At 32.9% G+C, this 24,750-nt stretch overlaps 1 protein-coding gene and 1 pseudogene across 1 annotated transcript in view; one reads left to right on the top strand and one right to left on the bottom strand.

Moving 5' to 3' along the window:
* Positions 1-24,750, bottom strand: part of LOC135953365 (uncharacterized) — a 165,802-nt gene that overhangs the window by 43,829 nt on the left and 97,223 nt on the right. Inside the window, exon 2 of the mRNA XM_065503240.1 lies at positions 739-2,342. Coding sequence (XP_065359312.1) covers positions 739-2,342 — 1,604 coding nt within the window. The remainder of the gene's footprint in view (positions 1-738; positions 2,343-24,750) is intronic.
* On the top strand, positions 17,964-18,940 carry LOC135953798 (uncharacterized; annotated as a pseudogene).

Here is a 24,750-nt window from a genome sequence, read left to right as displayed (position 1 = left end):
TCTCAAATTTTCCACATTTGAACACCCGTCTAGTTTGAAATCAAAGTAATTTCCTGATTCTAGTTTCAATATTATAGAAAATTCAAAAAGTACAATTTTGAAGGACCAAAAAAGTACTCCTTGTATCATGATTATTTCTTTACTGAGAAGCATATTAGCAAACTTTAATGTATATAAGCTAACTAATTTAACATATATATTAAAAAAGTACCCTTAACACTTAATATTGATTAAATTATCACAAAACAGAGTCCGATCGATTTTCAATTTTTTAAATCCGAAACCGTGGTTTTTAAAATCTTCGGAAACTCTACACGCAAACGATATTATATATGATAGTTTATATCATCTATATGATATCGTTTCGATATCGTTTGGTTTATTGCAAAGTATGTAAACATTTAATTTAATATACAATTGGGGGATTCAAACGGTCTCCTATTAGGTAGTATTGTCATAATGTCATAAAATATTTTTTTAGTTTAAATAAATTTTTGTTGGGTTTTAAACAAAAAATTTATAAACTAATTAGACTTTTAGAACTATGTTTATTGGTTTGTCTTAAAATAACACTTTTTTGTTTGCAGCACAACAAGAATTTGTTTAAACTAAAAAAATATTTTACGACATTATGACAATACGACATAATAACAGACCGTTTGAATCCCCCAAATAATTTGGAAAATTTTTAGTTTTATTATATTAAAAACTAAAACATAATTTATAGAAAAAATGTACCTTGATTTTTTCCCATTTATCATCAACATCTTGAAGCCAGCTTAACAGCAATCTTCCATTAAATCTGCATCGAGCGTTTTTCTCCTTGTCGTCCAGTTCCGGTGTAAGCATATTATAAACTTCTTCGTCCTTAATGTATGTACATACTGAAAATGGTAAGGACTGATAACTCATGCTTCTAGCTGCTTTGGAATGAATTCTAATAATTTCCTGCTCAACATTAAGGCAGAGCTTTTCTTTTTCAACTGTATGACGTTGATAAAGATCAAATCTTTCTTTTTGTTGGATTAAAAATATATCTCTCATTTGAAATGAGATTGAGTTTGGTATTTCTGGACAGTTTTTATTTTGTCGAGGATATAAAAGATATTTTTTTTTGTTAATTAAATACTCGTTAAACCCTTGTGGGGGTCTCGGTTTAACAGAAAAAACATTTTTCCATTTTTTTTCAATTTGCTTTCTTATTGTCATATACATTTGAAAACAGTTTGTAAAAGGTATATCATGAGGATGAGAATCAGTACATAATATTGGATCACTGTTTACGTTATTTCCTGTATTGGACGATTTTACCTCATCATTTTTTGCTCTAATTTTCCTTTTCCTAGGATGAAGTTCTGCTATATTTCCCATTGTTTCTTTTGATGATGAAGTAGACGAGGTAGAGGGACTTGGGAGGTTTAATATATTATCAGCTTCAAATGATGTACTTTGGTGTGTGGGACTGATATTTGCATTAGAAAAGCCAATTTTTCCTTCAACCAAATCGATAGTTGTAGATGAAGCTGGAGAGGGAGAATTGCTCGGAATTTGTGGCGAAGAATTATTCGAATTTCTATCATGAGTAGTTAACCCAATTCGATGTGCACTCCTTAAAACTCGCAAATTTTTCTCTTCATTCATTAGTTTGCAATTTTTATCGTCTCCTACTGTACACGATAGATTAATCTTGATGGGACTATCTCGGGGACTTGTATTTAAAATTGAAGCATCCCGTTCATTTGAATCGCTATTCGAACTAACAACATATGGCAGTGCGGCATTTCTTGAAGTACTAATTTTACCGGTTCGTGAACCATTTCCATCATTATCAATAGCACAACTTTGTTGGGGAATCACAATTTTTAGAGGGGGAACTTTTAGTCCTCCATTGCAGAGTGGATCACTCTTTGAATCATCGTCATCTAAATCCGTATCGTGGAATTTATTTTTAACTTCATCCTTATCACATAAATACAAACTTTTATTGGAAGAAGTTGTAGAATTTTTAGAATTAATCGCTTGCTTAAAATTTTTATCCAATCTGTTTGGTATACGAATATTATTTTGTTTTGTGTCCTTAGTATTTTCCAGATCTTTTCTTTTTTTCTTTTTAGTATCATCAATTTCATCGCTTTCATCTTCATCAATATCAGAAAAATGTCGCTTTGTGAAATTATTTGTTGATTCAGATGCGGAAATACTTTCAAAGTTAATCTCCTTTTTAGCATCACTTAAAAGATCATCACTCTTTTCTTTAACATCGACTTTTTCAACCGCACTAGAGTCTTCGAAGTCCTCATCCTTTTTATATTCTTTATTTTTTTGAGTTAATCGAGAGTTATCTATAAAGTCATTAATAAAAAACATAAGTACAATATATAATAACTGTTTATTTCTAATAAATTCTTATTTATGTTTATTTTAATGAAAAAAATAATGAAAATTTCTGTTAAAGTCAATATATAATATTAAACGAACTACGCAAATTTCGTATTAATTTATATTTAAATATGTAGCAATGAGTGCAATGAGTATTTGGAAACATTGAGTTTATATTTATGTGTATTAATTTATTTAGCCCATAGAGCAGGGATGTCCAAAGCAGACATGCGCAGCCCATACCACCGGCGCGCCGCTGGTATGGGCTGTCGCACAACTGTAAAGCCGCGGCGTTACCGTTGTGCGACTAAAATCGCATTTTGACCCTTTTTCAGCTAACGTGCCACTTTTTGTGTACCTTTCCTAAAATGAACTAAATCTGCCACTTTTTCAGATTTTTTACCCTTTTTTGGTTTGTCCACAATTACAAAATTTTTTTAAAATTTTTTAGTATATCGAGCCCTAACCGCCAAAATAACGTAAGCGCCAAAAATCAAATTTTATAGGAGAGGGTTTTTTTCGTTTTTATTTTAAGTTGTGCGAAGGATTTCTTTCAAAATTAAAATGTGTCCTATTAATGGTATCATACATGCGATAAGTGCATTTTTAAGTTTATTTTGTGAGCAACTAATTTGTTTTGGAGCTTACGTTATTTTTACCGTCTCTATTACAGGCAGCTGAGACTAAATTGTGGCGCATACGATAAATGCTTTACAAAGAAAAAATATTTTCTTAAGTTTCGAAAAAATATATTTTCTGCAGTAAATTAAACATTTGTTATAAATCATAGTAAAGATTTAACATAATATAGTAGGTGCATAGGAAATTAAGGCACATCTTCTTCATATATTTCGTTTAAGGCGTCTTTAATATTTTGGGAATGTTTTAGGGCAATATATTCGTTTTATATCATTGAATTTATGTGACGAAATTTTAATTCTGTGTTGTATAGCGAGAAGTATTTAAATCAATGTTAATAGTCTTTTCCTCGCTATTGTCTAAATAGCTGTATTTAATTGTAATCACGGTTATATCAAAAATTGCAGACAACATCGGGCTTAATTTTACTATCTTTGGATGAAGCAGATCAGAAAACATTTTCCAGTTTAGAAAATCAGAGTGCTTTAACGATATACACTCATAACCGTAAGGGTTTGTTCTTGCACTTCGAATAACTGTAGACCACTCACTTGGAGCCCATACAGTTCGGTTTCGAGTAAATGATTATATTGTGTAGTGAATAGAATCAACAGGCATCATGGTAAGACCTGGTAGTAAGTAATTTGGATGATATATGAATTTGGATGAAATAAACTATCATGGTTAACATGGCTTTATTATGAGTTTGCAGGCACAGCTATCGGTATACAAACATAAATCGTTCACAGTTTTCCGTTCATGTATAAGGAGATATTTGTACATTGCTGTACAAATTTCATTACAACATCGTTTGCCGTCTTTTTCACCCCATAAAAAACACAATCCAAAAACGCTTAAATTGTAATACTAGTATTTTCTTGAATAAAACAGTGTAATATTTATACCCTACACCACCATATTGGGGAGGGTATTATGCGTTTGTGCAGATGTTTGTAACGCTCAAAAATATTTGTCTAGCATCCACCTTAAAGTATACCGATCGACTTAGAATCACTTCCTGAGTCTATTAAACGATGTCCGTCTGGCTGGCTGTCCATGTAAAGCTTGTGCGCAGAGTACAGGTCGCAATTTTGTACATATCATTTTTCGGCCCAAGGACGGAGCCTATTGGAACTGGCTAAAATCGGTCCATTATTTCACCTAGCCCCCATACAAATGTCCTACCGAAATTGGACTTTATGGGTTATAAATGTTTAATTTATATGGATATATCCACAAATTTTGCTCCAAATAAGTTTTATATATACGGAATTCATGTCACCAAATGTTATTGTGATCGGCCCATAATTAGTTATAGCTCCCATATAAGACCCGCTTCCAAAAATCACTTTAACGTGCATAAATCTCTTAAAAATGTTGGTATACAAATAAAATTCAAAATAAATAACTATTTTTTTTTTTTTATTTATTTATTTATTATTTATTTTCAACAACCTAGCCTATTGGCCATAACCGGTTATAAATTTCTACTTAAAACTTTCATGTAAACATAAATCACACGACCTAATTTCATGGTGATCGGTCCATAATTGGTCATAGCTCCCATATAAGGCCCATTTCGAAAATCACTCAAAAATATAAATTATTGAAATTTTAAAAGAAAAATGATTTTGCTCTTTTTCTTAGAGTAAGGTATTATATGGTCGTGCTTGACCAACCATACTTGTTTTACTATGAGGCATATTCAAAACTTGTTTAAGGTCGAAACTAGCACATAAAAGCAAACCATTTTCCCTCCTTTGTTTTTGTTCCTTCAAACAATTCTTAAACTTAAATGCTGTCTAAATTTGTTCCTTGATCACATTTAGTACATCTATCTTTTTGTATTTCAATTTCTTTTGATTTTCTCTCTAGTTCTTCGGCTACTCTTACTTTCATTTACTGCCCCATTTTGCTTTTATGTCGCTTACGTTATTTTTGCGGTAAGGCAAAAAGGTGAGTGTCGCTTACGATATAATTGAAATTGCGATATCTCTGTATATATAAACATTTAATTTTCATTATTTCGGGTGTTGATGCGCACGAAAGTTTTCCATCGATTTTCATTAAAAAGTCAATTTTGAAAAAAAGTTCGCTTACGTTATTTTTGCGGTTAGGGCTCGATATATACTTAAAACTATGAACAAATTAAATACAAATTTTCAAAGCGAATCATCGCAAATAATATATCTGGTTTCTAGAACAAAATATATTGTATTAGAAATATTTAAAAACTTTGTAAAAATAAATATAGAAGAAATTGATTTTATGGGCGATTCACATGTTAAAGAACTACTAAAATATATATTGGACCTGAGGCAGCAACGGAGATATGTTCCGTTTCTTGTAGTATTGATATAAAAATCAATACATTAAATTTTTATTACAAACTCTAAAGAAATAATTTCAAGAATTGAAAAAAAAATTATAAAGAGCTTTCAGCATAGACAACAACTAGATTGGTAACTGGGAGCCAAAAACCTGTCTGTTGTCAGAAACCTAATTCATGAGAATGTATTGCATGTATTTTGTTTTTGTATCACCCGTATGTGTGAAAAGAGAGTAATTTTTTACTCTCTCCTTCCGTTCCGGAAATAAACTTTTTTGAATTGATTTCGGAATTCAATATGTATAATAAATGACCCAGATACTAATTTGATAAAACATATGAGGATATATTTAGAATTTCTAATTTGGAAGAATTTAGGCACAGAATAGGAAATTTAAAAAATACGCTCAACAAAAATTTAAATTAATTATATTCTTTTGCTACGTACGTAGTGCGTCCACTGACAGAGTATTTTCAAAATTAACTTTAATGAAAAATAAATAGGCTAAAAGTGGACACATGTGAGTCCATGTTTTCAGTACACAATTTGTTGAATGAAGATTTGGAAAAGTGGGTGCCAAGTGATGGGCTTATCGATTAGTATAATAAAAAAAATAATTGTTAAGATTTTGTAAATAATATGATCAAAATTAAATATATCACAATTCCGAAAATTAAATATGGGCATTTCCACCGAAAGGTCCACCGAGACCAGAAAATTAGAAGTGTTTGAAAACACTTTGTTTTATACTATTTTTATAGGGAAACAATCAAATTTAAATAATGTAAAGAAATTTTCAATTTATTCATAACCCATTTCGAGATATTCGAGGGCAACTTTTCTGATTTGAATATTTATTATGCACATTTTGTTTTGATACAAGTTCTTAAAGTGAAACGTTATGCATTAACTTTTGATATCTAAAATCTTCCTGAGGGTACAAAGGTCAAAAAAGAATGCATAAGAAACTCTGCGATTGCAAATACCTGTAAGTTTTTGCTTTGCATTATCAGATATTTCGATGTCCCGTGCGACATTGATAAACAACATTTGGTATCAGTGCGTCGAAAGTATATGCAGAAAGATTATCAAATATTGAGTCGAAACAGAGATTTTTTATGCATTTAAAATACATGAAACTTTACTGAAAAATAAGAACTTTTATGATTTTGGTACTCATATAAAGTTTGTCCAGTGCGACATCATAAGTGTGAAATTTAAAAATTATTTTTTCTTACATAAATGAAATAAATCATGTAAATATGCACCACATAAATATAGTAAAATCAGATCAGATTAAAAATCATTCCTTGTTATATAATTTAGACAAAAATGGAGAGAAGTGAAAAGCATTCCAAGTATAGCCCAGTTGGACTACTTTTGTTGCAATGGGCAACAAAAGTAGTAAATATTTGTCTGGTATAGGCAGGGGCTTATTCGTATATATTACGAATAAGCCCCTGTGATATGTTGCCAGTACCAACATATCGTGTAGACACATAATTTTGTCAACATACGTATGCTTAATCCCATATGATGGGCATTTGTTAACAATTCCAACAAACGTATGTTCACAAATTTAGCATATCGTTTAGACAGCATATATTTCCTTTTTAACAAATTTCAATCGTTTGTTAAAAAGTGTATATAAACTTTTCAGCATACGACAAAATTTGCTAGCATATAAAATATATATTTTAACATGTAGTCTTGCCTGATTTATCAATTTACTGCAAATTACACTTTACTACTGATTTAAAATGTAAATATATTGAAAATATATATTTGTTGGAAGACATTTATGCGCCTAAAATATGTTTCAAAAAAATCTTTGTTTTAGCATAAAAATATAAAAAAAAAAATTAAGGTACAAAGTGATCTTTATGAGCTATTGAAAGTGCCTAGACACGATTTGTATCAGATTGTATTGATATGTTCACAAGAGTTGTTCAGCTTTACCGTAGCTTGAATTTTTTTCATCAACTGAATTTTAAGTGCGATAGAGCCAAAATAAAAGTACCTCTAAGGGTATGAAATTTATTATTAATATTTCTAGTTTCTGAAAAATGTTTGGCAAAATCGGTAAAGCATATATGGACAAAGATATGTGGAAATACGTTGACCTACCTCATTGAACATCCGCTGTTAATAACATGATATGACCGAAACTAATGGAACTAAAAATACGAAATTTGGTCCGAATATTTTATAATAATAAAAATATAATGATATAAATGTGAGAAAATATGTTTATTTAAAAAAAATTTTTTTGGTCAAGTTGTAGAAAAATTGTATGTGTTCGTGGTGAATATGTATGAATTGACACAGTCGAATAAAACACACTTTTGTGTTAAAACAATCCTCATGCATACATATTTGTGGAAATATTTGAAAAAATAATTGACAATCACGTGCAATTTAGCAAACAATTTTTGTCTTAAATTCCTGGCCACCACTGTACATATTATCATATGAAATTCAACATATCGTGTAGACACAACAATTTTATGCTAACTCATATGTTGAATTATCATTTGCTGGCATATGTAAAATTAAACAAATTTGCTACTTTCATCATATCGTGTAGACACCTAACATATTGAATATGCTGATAGAGGTATTTGTTGTTATTTTTAAGCATATGCGTTTAAGCACACATTTGCTGTTACAACATATCGTGTAGACTAAGCTTTATATTGATATTATATTGAAATAAATACATTGAATACTTCTGTTAATTTAAAACGTTTATACTAAGCTTGTTTATATACTATGTCGTAAAAAAAGTAAATGAAACCACATAAACAACATAATGGAAAAAATGTCCCGTGCTACTCTGATTAAAATTTATTTTAAAAAAAAAGTATAACTAATTTTTGCGTAAAATCAAAATCATTTTAAAGAGACATCAATTCACAACATTCTAAAATTAGTCACATTGAAATATTGCCTCTGGTTTTGCTGAAATTGGCGTTTGAATTGTTGGCCGCGAAATTGACTTCTGTATTTGTCCCGTGCGCATGCCTCGGTTTTTTTGCAATTATCTTGAAAATTAAAACTTTCCCAAAATCAAATTTAGCACCAATTATAGGGCTAATTAAGAGCTATAAATTAAGCTTTTATCAAACTAAAAATTCGATTTATTTTGACTTTTTTCACTTTAAATGTGTACGACGGTCCCGTGCGACATAATGGAATTGCCCATATACATTAGGGTGGCCCCTAATAGACGAAAGTTGGATTTTGGCCATTCTCACCCCCCAGTTTGGTGAACATTAGTAAAAAAAATCATCCTGAAAAAATTTTAGGTAAATCGGTTGGGGTTAAGACGTGCGCAAGCCCTCTGAAATTTTGAGATGCATTTACAAGGGGAAAAATCCATTTTTTTCAGTTTTTGTAAAAATTTTGTCATTAAAAAATTACTTTTGCAATTTTATTTGAAAGAATCGAAATGTGTACGTAATTGTCGTTCTAATGAGACATAAAAAAGAAAGAGAAATTGGTCAAAAAATGTTAAAGTTATTAAAAATTCGCCAGGCCATAACGTGTCTCAGGCCACTAGAACAAGAAATGTAGGAACAAAATTAACATATTTTAAGAAATATTAAAATAAAAGCTCATGTTTACTTAAAATATGTCCATATTTACTTGTATATGAGTTTTTGTCTTCGTAGGATACCGTTGACCTATTCTTAGGTATGAACAAAAAAATAAAATTTTTTAACGGCAGTTTCAAAACTCCATTTTCAAATTTTTAAAATTTTGTTAAACAAATTTCAGAATTTTTTGATCATCTCATTGGGATTTATTAAGAATATAATAGGGAATAAAAATGTGAAAAAATTATTAAAATATCTCTTATAGTTTTTCCGTACCTACGATTTAAATTTTGAAATTTTCGAGAAAAAACAATTATTTGGCAATTTTTAGGCGAATGAGCTCTATTTCCTTACTCTTATGAATATTAAGCAAAACTTATTCAGAATATTATAGTCCAGATAATTCTAAATATACTCTCAAACTTTTACTAAAATCGGAAAACGTTAACCCTTAAATCGTGAAGGTGAAAGGTCAAATTTTTCAATATTTGGAATTTCTCTTGGAAAGATTTCGAAATGTTCGAAATGTTGTATATTTTTGGGCCGATTTTGATGAAATTTAACAAAAATATAACACAAAGCCTAGTATTGTCAAAAACAGCAGAAAAATTAAAATTCACCCTATATAGTACTTGGTGTTAAAATGACCCCAAACTTCTAAAAACATAAAAAAATTATGATTTTAAAAGTTTGGGGTCATTTTAACCCCAAGTGCTATATAGGGTTAATTTTAATTTTTCTGCTGTTTTTAAATTTATTAGTTGGCTAGAAATATTTGAAATTTGCCAAGATGTCAAAGAAAACAATTCACATTTTTTTCTAACCCATGCTTATAAAAGGGTACGTGTTACACCAAGACAGGCCACATGAATATAATCTAACCCAATTTGGTTTATCATATCTATTGGGAGACTTTCAATTGCTGTTGTACTATGAGTGTTATGGTGCTCCCCATGAGTTCGATTTCTGAACGTCTAATCGTCTCTTTGTTTTCAATATAAGAGAAAACTACATGGTTTTTAAACATTTCTCCTTTCTGGGTACATCGAGTGCATGAAAAATAACCACTGTGGCCTTTGATACCCAACACAAAAGCTCTTGCTGGAGCATCCATTACAAAACATCGGACTTTTATAGAAAAATATTTATCTTCGAAATAAATCCCACTTGCTATCAAATTATTTGCTTCATTGACAAATTCAGTCAAATATTCGTTTTGCATTTTTGGGTTTGCAATAGCCTTCATACACGCCAATTAAAAATAGTATGGATAGCCGGGCACATTGTCTAAAATTGGCCACACTTGTTTGTTTGAGCATTTTGTTAAGGGCAGCCCGTCTATATTGAAATCTAGTTCTATTGTATCCGATGTGTACTCATTTGAAATTAAAAAATCTGTTAGTGGGTTTTCTAGCCCATAATGACAATAGAAACCATCACACAAGCTGCGACTCACAACTTCCATTGGAGTCCTCTTTAAAGTTCTGGCGTCTTTTGGCCAACAATTCATTTAATGCAGCATTGCATATGTTATTTTTAAGGGACCATTCTCTTAGTTGTTTATTAAAAATTACTAAAATCGGAAAACGTTAACCCATAAATCGTGAAGGTCAAATTATTTAATATTTGGAATTTCTCTTGGAAAGATTTCGAAATGTTCGAAATGTTGTATATTTTAGGTCCGATTTTGATGAAATTTAACAAAAATATAACACAAAGCCTAGTATTTACAAAAACAGCAGAAAATTTTAAATTAACCCTATATACCACTTGGTGTTAAAATGACCCCAAACTTCTAAAACCATAAAAAAAATATGATTTTAAAAGTTTGGGGTCATTTTAACCCCAAGTGCCATTAAACGTTAATTTCCATTCTTGTGCTGTTATTATAAACCCTATAGATTACGTTATATTTTTGTTAAATTTCATCAAAATCGGCCCAAAAATATACAACATTTCGAAATCTTTCCAAGAGAAATTCCAAATATTGAAAAATTTTACCTTCGACCTTCACGATTTAACGTTTTTCGATTTTAGTAAAAGTTTCAGAGTATATTTAGAATTATCTGGACTATAATATTCTCATAATATATTTTCCAACGGCAACACTGCATACCACAATTGTGGAAAATAAAATCAGACGTATTCTTTCGCTCTTACATTTTAGTAGTCGTTGTCCACTCAACGAGACAACTACCCAACATACCATATAGTAATCAAACTGCAATACAATTTGAAAATAAGTTTACATAAATAGTGGTTTTTAAGCTTTTCTTAATTTTATTTATAATAATGTTTTTATAATGTTAATTCTCAAGCAGTTTTTAACAAAGCTTTATAAACTCTTATTATACACAACTTTTTCTACAGTATGCTTATAAATGACGAATATTGCACAAAGCAGTATGACGATTGAAAAATAATTATCTTTTACAAAGCATTCTACAGTCTTGTTGTCTTTGTTCTACACTTATAATGAAGTTATAATGCACTTATAATGTACTTATAACGACGCGTCAACAAGTACTGTTACATTTTTTTTAGTAAATTTGTTGAAAGTGTTTTGCATGTACATTTGGTTATAAATTTTATAGTGAGTGGACAATAATTGTGCAAATAATTGGTAAATAAAAAAATTGGACTTGAACGGGACCATATACATATGAAACCTTATGTCATATATAGTAGAACCGCGTTTTTAGTTTTTCATTTTGTGATCTTTTCTCCTTTTTAAAGGACTTAAAAGTTTTAAGGATATAGAAATTTCTTAAAATTTATTTAAATAGTTCTGCTCATTAGTTTTTCTTTATATGGATATCAAATGAAAGGGGACAATTTCTAGAAGTAGATAATTTTTTTTATTTTTACTTTTCAGGACGAAAAGTTGTAAAAAATGTTCTTTGAAAAATGTATCCTTTTATATCCTTGAGAATTTCCAATATATTTTTCTAAAAAAATATATATGTTGAAACCATGCATATACTTTAACACATGCTTAAATTTCGTTCTTATAGCTTTATAAGTTAAGCCTAAACAGAAAAAAACATATTATTAAGTTCATTAAAAAAAAATAATTTTATCGATACAGCAATTAAGATTACAAAAATATTAGATAGTACTTTTTGGACTTGAACAAGTCCACATACACATGAAACTGGAGATCGTATATAGTAAATCTGCGTTCTCAGTTTTTAATTTTCTGATCCTTTCTTCTTTTTAAAGGACTTCAAAGTTAAAAAAGACAATCATTGGAAATGAAACAAGAGAGTTACTTAAATTTTATTCTTTCATATTTTAGTATAATTCTAACAAATTCCCAATTAGTACCAGCAGGAACAATTATTATAAAAAAATTAAATTTATATAATAAAAAAAATATTTAAGCTATACTAAATACTAAATAAAGATATAAAAGAAAGAAGAAATATAAAAATATATTATGGAGAAAAATGAAGACGTTTGCTCTGCCGTTTGTATGGAGTATGTGAATCTCGACATATCGACCAACAGTATTTAGCGAGCATGCGACAAGTGCTCTTTCCTCTAAAGCGATTTTCAATAATTGCTAGGTCCTGGTGGAATCGTTCCCCATGTTCGTCACTAAAATGACCCAAATTATCGGGGAAAAAATCTAGGTGTCTATCTAAGAAGTGTATATTCAGTGACATATTCACACTAAAGACGTGCACAGTTACAACTGTTTGTACAAGTTTCTGGGTGTTTACTAAAGTGAGTGAGTATTGATGAGTATTTTGTTGTTTCTGTTATAAGTTGGTATTGTTATTATTTGTAGCAGTTATTGTATGAGTGGATAAAAAGAGAATGAGAGTAACATATTGGTTTTCCTATGTTTCACACAAGCAAATACTAGTAGATAAAGATGGAATACAATAAGTAACTTATTGTATGATGCAAATAAAAACTCGTGTGTATGATTTATAGAAATTTTACCAACAAATAAGTATGTATGTCTGTTTCTTTATTTGTTTGTGAATTATAGGAGCCTAAACCACTATAAATATATGAAAAAGCATAAACATTTTCTAAAGGGGGCAAGGTTTTTGGAACTTTTGAGGAGTAAATAAAGGCCTTTTTATATAAGTATTTGACATTGTTGAAAACCATACGACTTGAAGATTGATTGATATTTTAGTAAAATCAAATCATTTTTTGGGACGTTATTTACCTAAAAACTTAAAAAAATATAATATGGTGATTTTACATGGAGAAAAATATACAGTTTGAATTAATGTAAAATTTTAACGGTTAAAGATATCATAACAAGATTTGGAACTAATATAGACTCAATTATCCTTAAATAAACCACATTATAATTTTTAAATTTTTTTATTTTTAAATACCGAAATTCCTAAACCGGGTAAAATGTGTTACAAAAACTGAGTTTTTTTAGAAAATTGCCTACTGTGATGTTATTTACCGTGTGATAGAAAAAAAACTTTGTAGATATTTAAGAAGCATATACGGTTATACAAGTATGAAGCTTTTTCGAGGATCGGTGCTTTGCCTTTTTAGAATTTTTTACTCAAATCTAATTTTTTATTTAAATTGGCCAAGTTTGGATAGGTCTTGGCGGTGTTGTGTCCGCTTAAGTGAGCCAAAATTTACTTTACACGCTTTTGTATTATATAAAAATTTCCGGATCATATAAAAATTGTATATAGTCCCGAAGAAAATTTTTTTCTACAAAAGATAAAAATATATGGTTTTTTTTTGGGAAAAAACTTCAAAAATACGGCACTTTTTACATGTTCCAACGTTGGATGCGTTTAACTTTTTATGGGGACAAGTTAATTGTTAGCAAGTTTTTTTTTTTATTTAGATTTTTATTGCCAATATACATAGGTGATATTTTAGAAAAAAATCGACCCTCCGCCATATCTAAAAAACCATAAAAAAATCGAGAAAAATTAAAAATAAATAAACGTAAATAACTCTTCAACTAATGGAGATAACCTGCACATGTAAGCTTATTTGTAGATCTTCTTAAGCGCTATTTATATTTTTAATTTCAGCTCATTCGGATCATAAATGAATTTTTGCCGATTTATTAAAAAAATTGAGATCCGAGGTGACCAACTTTGAGGGGCAACTCACTGGCCTCCATTAGCGCTAGGAAACTGATCAACTGCAAATCAACTCGAAAATACCTCAGCTCCAACCATGAGAAATTTTGTATTAATATCTCCAATAGTTCCCGAGATACCGAATTATTTCCAGAAATAAACGTTTCTAAACCACTGCGTGTTGTTCATTTTTAAACATAAATTTTCGCACATACACATCAACTCACCAAAGTTCACTTGTATATTTGTTTCACCTACAATATTTTATAATACTTCTAGTTACAACAGCTATTTGTGTGCAAAAAAGAAGTTTATGACATACTCAATACAAAACAATAAACAACTGTTTTTGTTTTTAAGAGTATAGTGTGTGTGCAAAAGCAAAACCATACAACATTAGTTATACTCATTCTCATATTTATACCCATAGTAACAGCTATGTATATGGTATATTTGTTTTGACAATACTTTAAGTTACACTCTTGCACGTCTATAATTCACACCCATTTCACAAAAGTTGCGAACGAGATTGCGGACGATTTATTCGTAGTTTTCAGATTATCTATTACCTAAGAAATTTTCTATTATGGCATCTAAACTCCTCCAACTATTTTTCTCAATAGATGATAGAAGGTTTGGAAATTCCTTGCAATTTAACAATTTTTTTAGTTGGGGTCCATTAAAAACACCTTAAAGTATAAAAATTACTTAGGGTAATACAATAATATAAGTATTTAGCAATCGAACCTACTTTTGCTTCGCTTAATTTGGGAAACAATTTTTTCAAGTGCACCATAGCTTCACTGTCAACGTCGAGTGCACGAACAAAATTTCTTATAAGTCCCAATTTAATGTGTAGCGGTGGAAGTATTATTTTTGATGACGGCACGAGCGGAATATTCTCAATGCTATCCTGTCCAAGCTGATGAACAATACGATGCTGCCATTTGTGGTCGGTGTAATGAAGATCTTTGCGCCGACCTTCCCAAAGACACAAAAACATTGGTGTTTGGCAAACCCTTTTTTAAACCCATTAAAATAGCAACTATTTTCAGGTCAGAACAAATCATCCAATAATGTCGCTCATAATTTATTAATTTTAGAATAGCGCTTATATTTTCATAATTTTCTTTAACATCTGTACCATAAATAATTGGCACTGATGGATACGCATTACCTACGTGAAGCAACACACCTTTGAGGCTCTATAAAGAGGCGCCATTCATTTGGGTCATAGGAATGGCCAATAGTTTCGAAAAGTTTTTCAACATCATCTGCGTAAGTGATGCCAGTTTGGTCATCCACTTTGAAACATGCGTCAAATGATTGCTCGTTTGAACGCTTTCGGACTGATGTTACCCGAAAATCTTCAGAAACCAATTTCCACTGCTGTAATCGGGAACCTAATACTTCAGCACTTCTTTGCGAAATATTTGTGTCACGCACGAGATCATCAAAATCCGCTTGGGTTATAAAATGCGGCGATGGATCGGCTAGCATATTTCCTATTGGTAAAAATTCCGAATAAAGTTCTGATCTAGAGCCGATACTCAGTAAATCTAAATCATCACATGGAATTGTGCGAACCTCTTCCGATGGAGCCTTTGGATTTGATGTTGAACGTAGTACCGCGGGCTGCACTGAATCACATTTATGGTAAACGATTTTCTCCCTATCTTGATTCTTCAGCCTGAAGGTATTCGGCTGATTTCGGCAAAAGTAACACAAATCGCGCGTGCTCACTCCGCTTCAACCAAATTACTGGGTACACATATTTTATTGGGAACTGCTTAGATCGTAGTAACCCCTTTAACAGTAATTACACACAACTTCTGGTATATACCATGCCTTCGGAACCATGTTTATTAAAAAATATTGTTCATACTTATCCACAAAAGCTTTTGTTAAATTTTTTCCTTTATTAAAAGGTACAAATAAACCACAAACAACACAAAATTTGTTTTTATTAGGACATTCATATTACTTTTTAAAAATGACCACTTATTAAAAATTATTTATAAGAATTTTGACGTGTCAATTCATAATTACTATGCTTGATGTCACATAAGATATTTAACTTTTTATATACAATGTATCCTGATAAATAAAAACGAATTAACTTTTAATAGACTCAACCCTTTTTTAAAATTAGTAGGAAAATTATCTGGGACATGAAAGAAAAAATGTTTAAAGGATTTTCCTTGAAATTTGTTGTCCTGAAAAATTAAAAAAATATTGTTTCCATTTCTGGTGACCGTCTTCTTTTATTTGACAAACATTTATAAAAATATTTATTTAATTTTTTATAAATTTGTACATCCTTAAACTTTGAAGTCCTTTAAAAAGAAGAAAGGATCAGAAAATTAAAAACTGAGAACGCAGATTTACTATATACGATCTCCAGTTTCATGTGTATGTGGACTTGTTCAAGTCCAAAAAGTACTATCTAATATTTTTGTAATCTTAATTGCTGTATCGATAAAAGCATTTTTTTTTTAATGAACTTAATATGTTTTTTTCGTTTAGGCTTAACTTATAAAGCTATAAGAACGAAATTTAAGCATGTGTTAAAGTGGTTTCAACATATATTTTTTTTAGAAAAATATATTGGAAATTCTCAAGGATATAAAAGGATACATTTTTCAGAGGACATTTTTTACAACTTTTCGTCCTGAAAAGTAAAAATAAAAAAAATTATCTACTTCTAGAAATTGTCCCCTTTCATTTGATATCCATATAAAAAAACTAATGAGCAGAACTATTTAAATAAATTTTAAGAAATTTCTATATCCTTAAAACTTTGAAGTCCTTTAAAAGGGAGAAAAGATCACAAAATGAAAAACTGAAAACGCAGTTCTACTATATATGATCTCAGGTTTCATATGTGTATAGTGTCGTTCAAGTCCAACAAAAAAATGTAAAATTGTATCACGGTGTATTAATAAAAAAAATAATAATTAAGAATGCCTAATAAATATAAAAAAGTGTTAGAAAAGAAACTAAAGAAGTAATAGATCTTCTTTTAATTAATAAAAAACCAAAAAAAAGTGAATTGTAGGAAGATTTCAGTACTGGTGTTCCTTTTGTGGAAAACAATATTGAATATGAAAGTGCTTGTGAATGATCTGTTGACAATTATAAGGAAAATAGAACCAAGCCTACCAAAAGACGCGAGATCATTGAAAAAACACCTAGAGATGCACCAATTGTTCCACTTGCAGGTGGTGAATATGTGCACTATGGACTAAAGGACTGCTTGACAGATTTCTTGACTCATTCATCATATAATAGTCATACTATTGAATTAAATATCAATATTGACGGGTTACCAATAGCTAAAAGTTCATTGGCTCAAGCTTGGCCTATATTGGTGAATGTAAGCGGTACAAAGCCTGTTTACACTGTAGGCGTTTATTCTGGAAATAGTAAACCCAAAGATGTCAATGAGCATAGAGAACATAGAGCGGAAACTCTAAAAAAACTCAAACAAAAAAATTACTCAAAAAAGTTACACATACGAGTGTTGTTTTTGTTTTCATATAGTTTTTTCTACTAATACATTCTCACCACTTAGGTTTTTGACAACTAAGTTAGGTCTTTGACAGGAGAGTTTCCGCTCTATGTGTTTTCTCTATGTCAATGAGTTCTTAACACCATTCGTTGAGGAACTAGATGACGTTTTTGTGTCTAATTTTTCATGCAAAGTCAAAAGTTATATAGTTAGCTCCCGGTCATTTATATGCGATGCGCCAGCAAGATCCCTAGTAATGGGTATCAAAAGTCATACCGGTTACAATTCCTGTCATAAGTGTATGCAAAGTGGAGAATATGTTCAGAGGCGCATGATTTTCAAACTAAAAAATAATGCTTTACGTACTGATGAATGTTTTAGAACACGTAAATATTCAAATCACCATATAACAAATTCCCAAATGGCAATAGAGAAATTACCAATAGACGTAGTGAAATCATTTCCATTTGATTACATGCACGTTGTTTGCCTTGGAGTTGTTAAGTCCTTGATGACGGCATGGATTAACAAAACATTTTTCATTTTCGCTGCGACCAGCACAAATCAAGTTGTTTGATGAGCAACTGCAGCACCTCAAATCTCAAACTCCGCGGAAGTTTTGTAGAAGGCCACGAGGATTAAAGGAATTTGAGCGATACAAGGCAACAGAATTTCGCCAGTTCCTTCTTTTATATTGAAAAATATTTTAGACGAAAAAATTTATTCGCATTTTTTACAATTAAGTTTGGCCTTGCGCATTTTATTAGATGAAAAAAAATGCAAAACACAATGATTGCGCTCAAGCTTTGTTAACAAATTTTGTGAAGCATGTTCCAGTGAATTATAGTGAAGCCACAATAACATACAACTTTCACTGCCTAACGCACCTAGCAAGTGATGCTTTATTATGTATATAGCTCACTGGAAAATGTTAGCGCCTTTAAATTTGAAAACAAATTGGGACAAATAAAACGACTTCTAAAAAAAACCACATATCCGCCCAGTTATATAATCGCTTGGTTGAACAAAACTTGAACAATTCACACTCAGAAGATATTGGGAAATTAGAAAAAAAAAATACAAATACTTTTGTTCAGAATGAATATTTATATTTGTCAATTTCTTCACCTAACAATTTTTATAGCGTTTGGACAAGAAGTTTTCAAAGTTTCATCAATTGACTCCACATGAATACAAAAAGTGTTTGGAGCAAAAGTACTGAACTTGGAACCAATGTTTCAATATCCACTGAAATCTTCTCTCTTAAATATATGGCAAACAACGCACTTAACTTTATCAGAAACAACTCAGGGACACTTTTTACATCAAATAATTAAAATGATTTCCTTTTCGAATGCCACTAACATAGATTTTCTACCACTAATTCACCATGTCTGAAGACTTCAGCAACTATTTTACAAATCCGCAGAACAATAGTCTTTCTCAGCGAAACATAACTCTAGAATCATCAACAATAAACCAGCATAATGTAATACATACGCATTTCGTTCCCACGACAATTGGATCTCCGTTCCGGAACGACCCGAATCATATTCGGCCAAAGATTGTCAACTCAGCGACAGCTGTACAAACCGAAAGTTTTTTCCCCAGGTCAGCAAAATATGTCGGCAATTTTGCTCAAAATCCTTTTAATTATAGCCGGCGTTGAACAGAATCCAGGTCCCAGTATTTGGCTCTGTTCAGTATGTCAACAACGCATAATGCGTAACACCACCTCAGTACAATGCACCGTTTGTAATAACTGGTGTCACCTGAAAAGGTGCTCAGGACTCACCAGTCACCGCGACTGGAACCCCAGCTTCGTAGGATCTTGTTGTAGTACGCAGCCTCAAAACCCCAGCACTACCCCCATAATTACGATCCCACAATCTCGTGTCCAAACTCCACCCCCCGGACAAAATTTTGTCCAATCCCCAACCCCCGGACACAGCAGACCCTGTTCAAATCAATGGACATGTTCTGTCTGTCAGGACGTAATTAGAAGGAACATAACATCAATTCAGTGCAACGGCTGTAAAAATTGGTGCCATATGAGAAGATGCTCTGGATTACGCTCGCACAAGGACTGGAGTTATAGCTTTTTAGCCCCCTGTTGCATAAACATAACCCCGGCGACAGTTGCCACCCCAGCCACACCTGTGCAATTCACCCCGCACAGTGTTGTGCAGACACCCCAACATCTGCCTCTACTACAACAACAAACCCCGGCAATAATTCCACCTCAACTGCCAAGTATATTAAATATACCACCCCATCAGCACCATACCCGGCGGTCTTTGCATTTCGGGGATTCCCAAGTATCGTTTAAGATCATGCAGTTAAACTGTAATGGTCTTAGAAATAAGGTCGTGGAAATCACCAATTTTATGCATGTTAATAACATCCTCATTGCAGCCATTCAAGAAACGAAGCTAACCAGGGATTGTAGACTCTCGGCTTCCAGTGATTACAACATCATTCGGAAAGACAGGGAACGTGATCATGGCGGTGGCCTTGCTTTTATCATAAAGCGAAGCGTCAATTATACATTGACAGTACCACCGCCCTCCCCCTCTCCTGACCCCTACCTGGAAGTAATGAGCATCTCAATAAAAACTGGAGATATTGAGTTATAAATTGTCAATGTATATATTCCACCCGTAAACAGCATTGGGACTAGTTATCATCACAGCATAGCACACCTTTTGCAAGGAGATAACAGAATAATACTTGGTGATTTCAATGCTCACCACGAGAGTTGGTACTCCCAGCTACCAAACGATCCACGCGGTATTTCATTATCAGACCAGATAGACGACTCGGACTTCGCTGCAATTAACGAAGACTTCTCTACGAGAATAACTGCTCGATGTTCAAGCTCCCCAGACATTTCCATCGTCTGCATGTCGCTTCTTGCCCATACCACCTGGCAAGCCCAAACGGCATTAAACTCCGATCACATCCCTATCTTGATCACAGTAGAGAAGTCTAGCGACTTTGTGGAGCCAAAGCTGACTGGCACTGCTTTACAAACTACATAGACGATACACTACGTCACTTGCCGCCCCCCACATGTGCCAGAAGGGGTGAAGCAATCTTTAGAAAGATAGTCCTTCAGGCGGTAAGGCGCTTTATCCCCGCAGGAAGAATACCGAATATTAGACCAAATTTTCCATCACAGGCAGCACGATTGGCTCAATAACGCGATCTCCTGCGTGCTAGCAATCCAGCTAATGCGCAAATTGAGCAGTTGACGGCTGAAATTGACTTTATCGTCGACGAACATCGCCGCAACAAATGGTTGGACCTCCTGAATCATTGCTCAACAGACTCTAAATCGCTATGGTCTACTATCAAAAGTCTATCTGGAAACAATAATCGAAATCAAAACCTCGCTGCTATTGCGTTGAAGAACTTGCAACATACAGATGCCAAGAAATGCGCAACGCAACACCCCGCCACGCAGAACCGGACCAAAAGGACTATAGTTCGGAGAACTAAGAATCTTACTCGAGATCCTCAGCCATGCTCCTTCACCTCCCGTGAAGTCGAGTTCATTATCTCCAAATCGAAACCTTCCAAAGCTCTAGGTCCGGATGGTATCTCAATGATAATGCTAAAGAAGCTCGGTATAGTAGGTCTGGAATATCTCACCCACCTTCTGAATCTCTCGATTCACCATTTGGTGATTCCAGATATCTGGAAAGTGGCTCGAGTTATCCCAATTCTAAAACCGGAAAAATCAGCTACCCTAGGAGAATCATACCGCCCCATGTCCTTCTTGTCACCAATAGCAAAGATTTTAGAATCCCTACTATTACACCACCGCTCGCCACACATCAACATGGATTCAGGGAAGCGCATAGCACAACAACGGCTCTAACTCAGATAACCTACCAGATCGCCAATGGCCTCAATCAGCAACGACCGTGTCAACGCACCATCGTCGCCGCACTGGATTTATCCAATGCATTCGATACGGTCGATCACTCGATGCTGATTAATGACATCGTGAACTCCACACTCCCAAATGATGTCAAACGCTGGATAGCCAACTATCTATGTGGAAGACATGCGTTTGTCGAGTTCAGAGGCCAGAAATCAAAATACCGCAAGATAAAGATGGGCGTGCCACAAGGAGGAGTACTATCTCCAAAGCTCAACATATATCTTGCCAAACTTCCTGAACCCCCCCAAATGTCTCTATGGTGTCGTATGCAGATGATTGCACTATAAATTCATCAGGTGTCAACATCGACGACATAAGTGCCAAAATCACCCGATACCTGGCCACCATAACTGACTTTTTTCAGGAACGCAAACTCAGGTTATCTGCTCCGAAATCCTGGGTTTCTTTTTTCACCTCTTGGACTAAAGAAGTAAGGACAGCGCTCAACATCTCAGTCGAAGGTCGAACTATCCCCACGGTTCAAAACCCGAAAATTTTAGGGGTAGTCTTCGACAGCCTCCTTCACTTTTCAAGGCACGCAACCTACATCAACCAAAAGGTTAAAAATAGGAACAAGGTCCTTAAAGCTCTAGCTGGCACCTCTTGGGGCATGAACAAAGAGACGATTGTAGCGACATACAAAGCAATTGGTCGCTCTCTTCTCAACTATGCTGCCCCAGTATGGACCTCATTCCTCAGTGACACCCAATGGCGAGGTTTACAAACGGCCCAAAATAATGCTCTCCGGATCGCAACCGGTTGTGTCAAGATGACGAATGTGGATCATCTACATGAGGAGACCAGGTTACTGTCGGTCAGACAACATAATGTGTTGTTGACTAGACAGTTCCTGTTGGCATGCCATCTGCCGAGTCACCCCAACCATCAGATTCTGATGCAGGATCCTCTTCCCCGACACATCCGGATGGACTTTCGACACTTTCGCAGCGACATCCAAGACGTCATACCATCGGACGTCGACAGATTGTCTATTGCAAGTGCTCGGAAATTGTTGCATCAAACGGCGGTTACTGAAGCCATTAATGGCAACAGATGCAACAGAGTCCTAAATGAACACCCCCCTGCGATATCGGATTGTGAGAGACAATTACCAAGGCATCAAGAACTATATTAGCACAATTAAGAGCCGGTTGGTGCAGTTTCCTCAACTGCTACCGAGAACGTATCGTTCCTGGCACTTTAAACCGTTGCCCCGCCTGTCATCAAAGTCCTCACGATACAATGCATTTATTTAATTGTCCCACCAGGTCTACAAATTTGCGCCCCATAGACCTGTGGTTAAGACCAGTTTCTCCAGCTCCCACTACCACCTACTGACATCAACACAAATAATTAAAATATTCACTCTTATAATTTCAGGAAAAAACAATCGGGCACAGTCGAACTGTTACAACAACAACATACGCATTTACCAAAGGTAATAATTTATAGAAAATGTCTTCAATAAATAAAATTTATTTAATTGATGTTGATGGCTGACAAATGAAGTGCTAAGTTTGCGCAAGGAGTTGCAGGAACTGAAAAAATAAAAAGTTGAAATAAAACGTGTTATAATGCCTGAACAGCCATTGAAAGAAATTGAAGTGTTTCTTGAGTTTGAAATACGTCTGCAAGAAAACGGCGAAAACGTTTTTACTTTTGTAAGTTCTATTCGTAGCCTATGAATTACTTATGCACTTATATGAAATCTAATTTTGTTATATTTTGACACTGGAACTGACACTGGTTGCCAAGGCACCAAATTTTATAAAAAATTGTTGGAGAAAACTTCTAACAGACGAACTAGGTGAACAGCTATGTTGGAAAGGTACTGACACCAAAAAAAGTGTGCGAAATCTAAGCACAACAAAAGTGATAAGAAGTAAGTTAAATAAAACATTTTAACTAAAAGAAAATAAACATAAAATTTCTATATATAAAAGACACCTGAACATTCTTCCATTTCGCGAAAAATCGTATTAAGCTAAGAAAAAACTATAAAAATGCTAAAACTAATTAATTAATAATGAATACTATTAATAGTTAAGTAAATTTAAAAGAAAAAATAAAGATTATTCTACAATTACAAGGATAAGCTTATAGTAATCATGCAGGGTTCCGTTTTGTAATACCCTTCAGCTTCGTGAGAAGGGTATATATAAGTTTGTCATTCCGTTTGTAATTTCTACATTTTTCATTTCCGACCCTATAAAGTATATATATTCTGGATCCTTATAGATAGCGGAGTCGATTAAGCCATGTCCGTCCGTCTGTCTGTCTGTCTGTCCGTCTGTCTGTTGAAATCAATTTTCTGAAGGCCCCAGATATCTCCGGGATCCAATTCTGTCAGACATACTTTCGAGAATTTTGCTATTTAAAATCAGCAAAATCCGTCCATAAATAACGGAGATATGAGCAAAAATCCGAGACAACCTCTGAAAATTTCATCAAAAAACACAATGTATTGCATGCTTTGACAAAAAAGCAACAAAACGTATGGTTGGATGTGCAAGCTTTGCGTATTTTGTTTTTTTTTGTGTTTTGTTTCTTTTGGCGTTGTTGTTGTTTTTTATACAACTAAACGTTTGTTTGGTTGTGTGTTGGTTTTTTTGACAAAAAAAACTACAAAACGTATGTTTAGATGTGCAAGCTTTGCGTATTTTGTTTTTTTTTGTGTTTTGTTTCTTTTGGCGTTGTTGTTGTTTTTTATACAACTAAACGTTTGTTTGGTTGTGTGTTGGTTTTTTTGACAAAAAAACTACAAAACGTATGTTTGGATGTGCAAGCTTTGCGTATTTTGTGTTTTTTTTGTGTTTTGTTTCTTTTGACGTTGTTGTTGTTTTTTATACAACTAAACGTTTGTTTGGTTGTGTGTTGGTTTTTTTGACAAAAAATCAACAAATCGTATGTTTGAATGTGCATGCTTTGCGTATTTTGTTTTTCTTTTGTGTTTTGTTTCTTTTGGCGTTGTTGTTGTTTTTTATACAATTAAACGTATGTTTGGATGTGGTTTCATTGCCTTGCGTATTTTGTTTTTTCTTTTGGTGTTCTGTTTCGTTTGGCGTTGTTTTTTGTTGTTTTTTGTGTTCTTGGTAAATTTAGGATGCTGTAAGCTGAAAGTGGGCAATACCTATATACTAATTATAAAAAAATAATAATGCATCCACAACAAAGGTGAAGGGTATATAAGATTCGGCATAGCCGAATATAGCACTCTTACTTGTTTTTTCTACAATTGTTACGATAGCCTTTTTCAATA

Source organism: Calliphora vicina, chromosome 3 (genome assembly GCF_958450345.1).
Source record: "Calliphora vicina chromosome 3, idCalVici1.1, whole genome shotgun sequence".
Classification (NCBI taxonomy): Eukaryota; Metazoa; Arthropoda; class Insecta; order Diptera; family Calliphoridae; genus Calliphora; species Calliphora vicina.
Note: the sequence above shows the minus strand (reverse complement) of the source record. Positions and strands in the feature narration are given on the sequence as shown.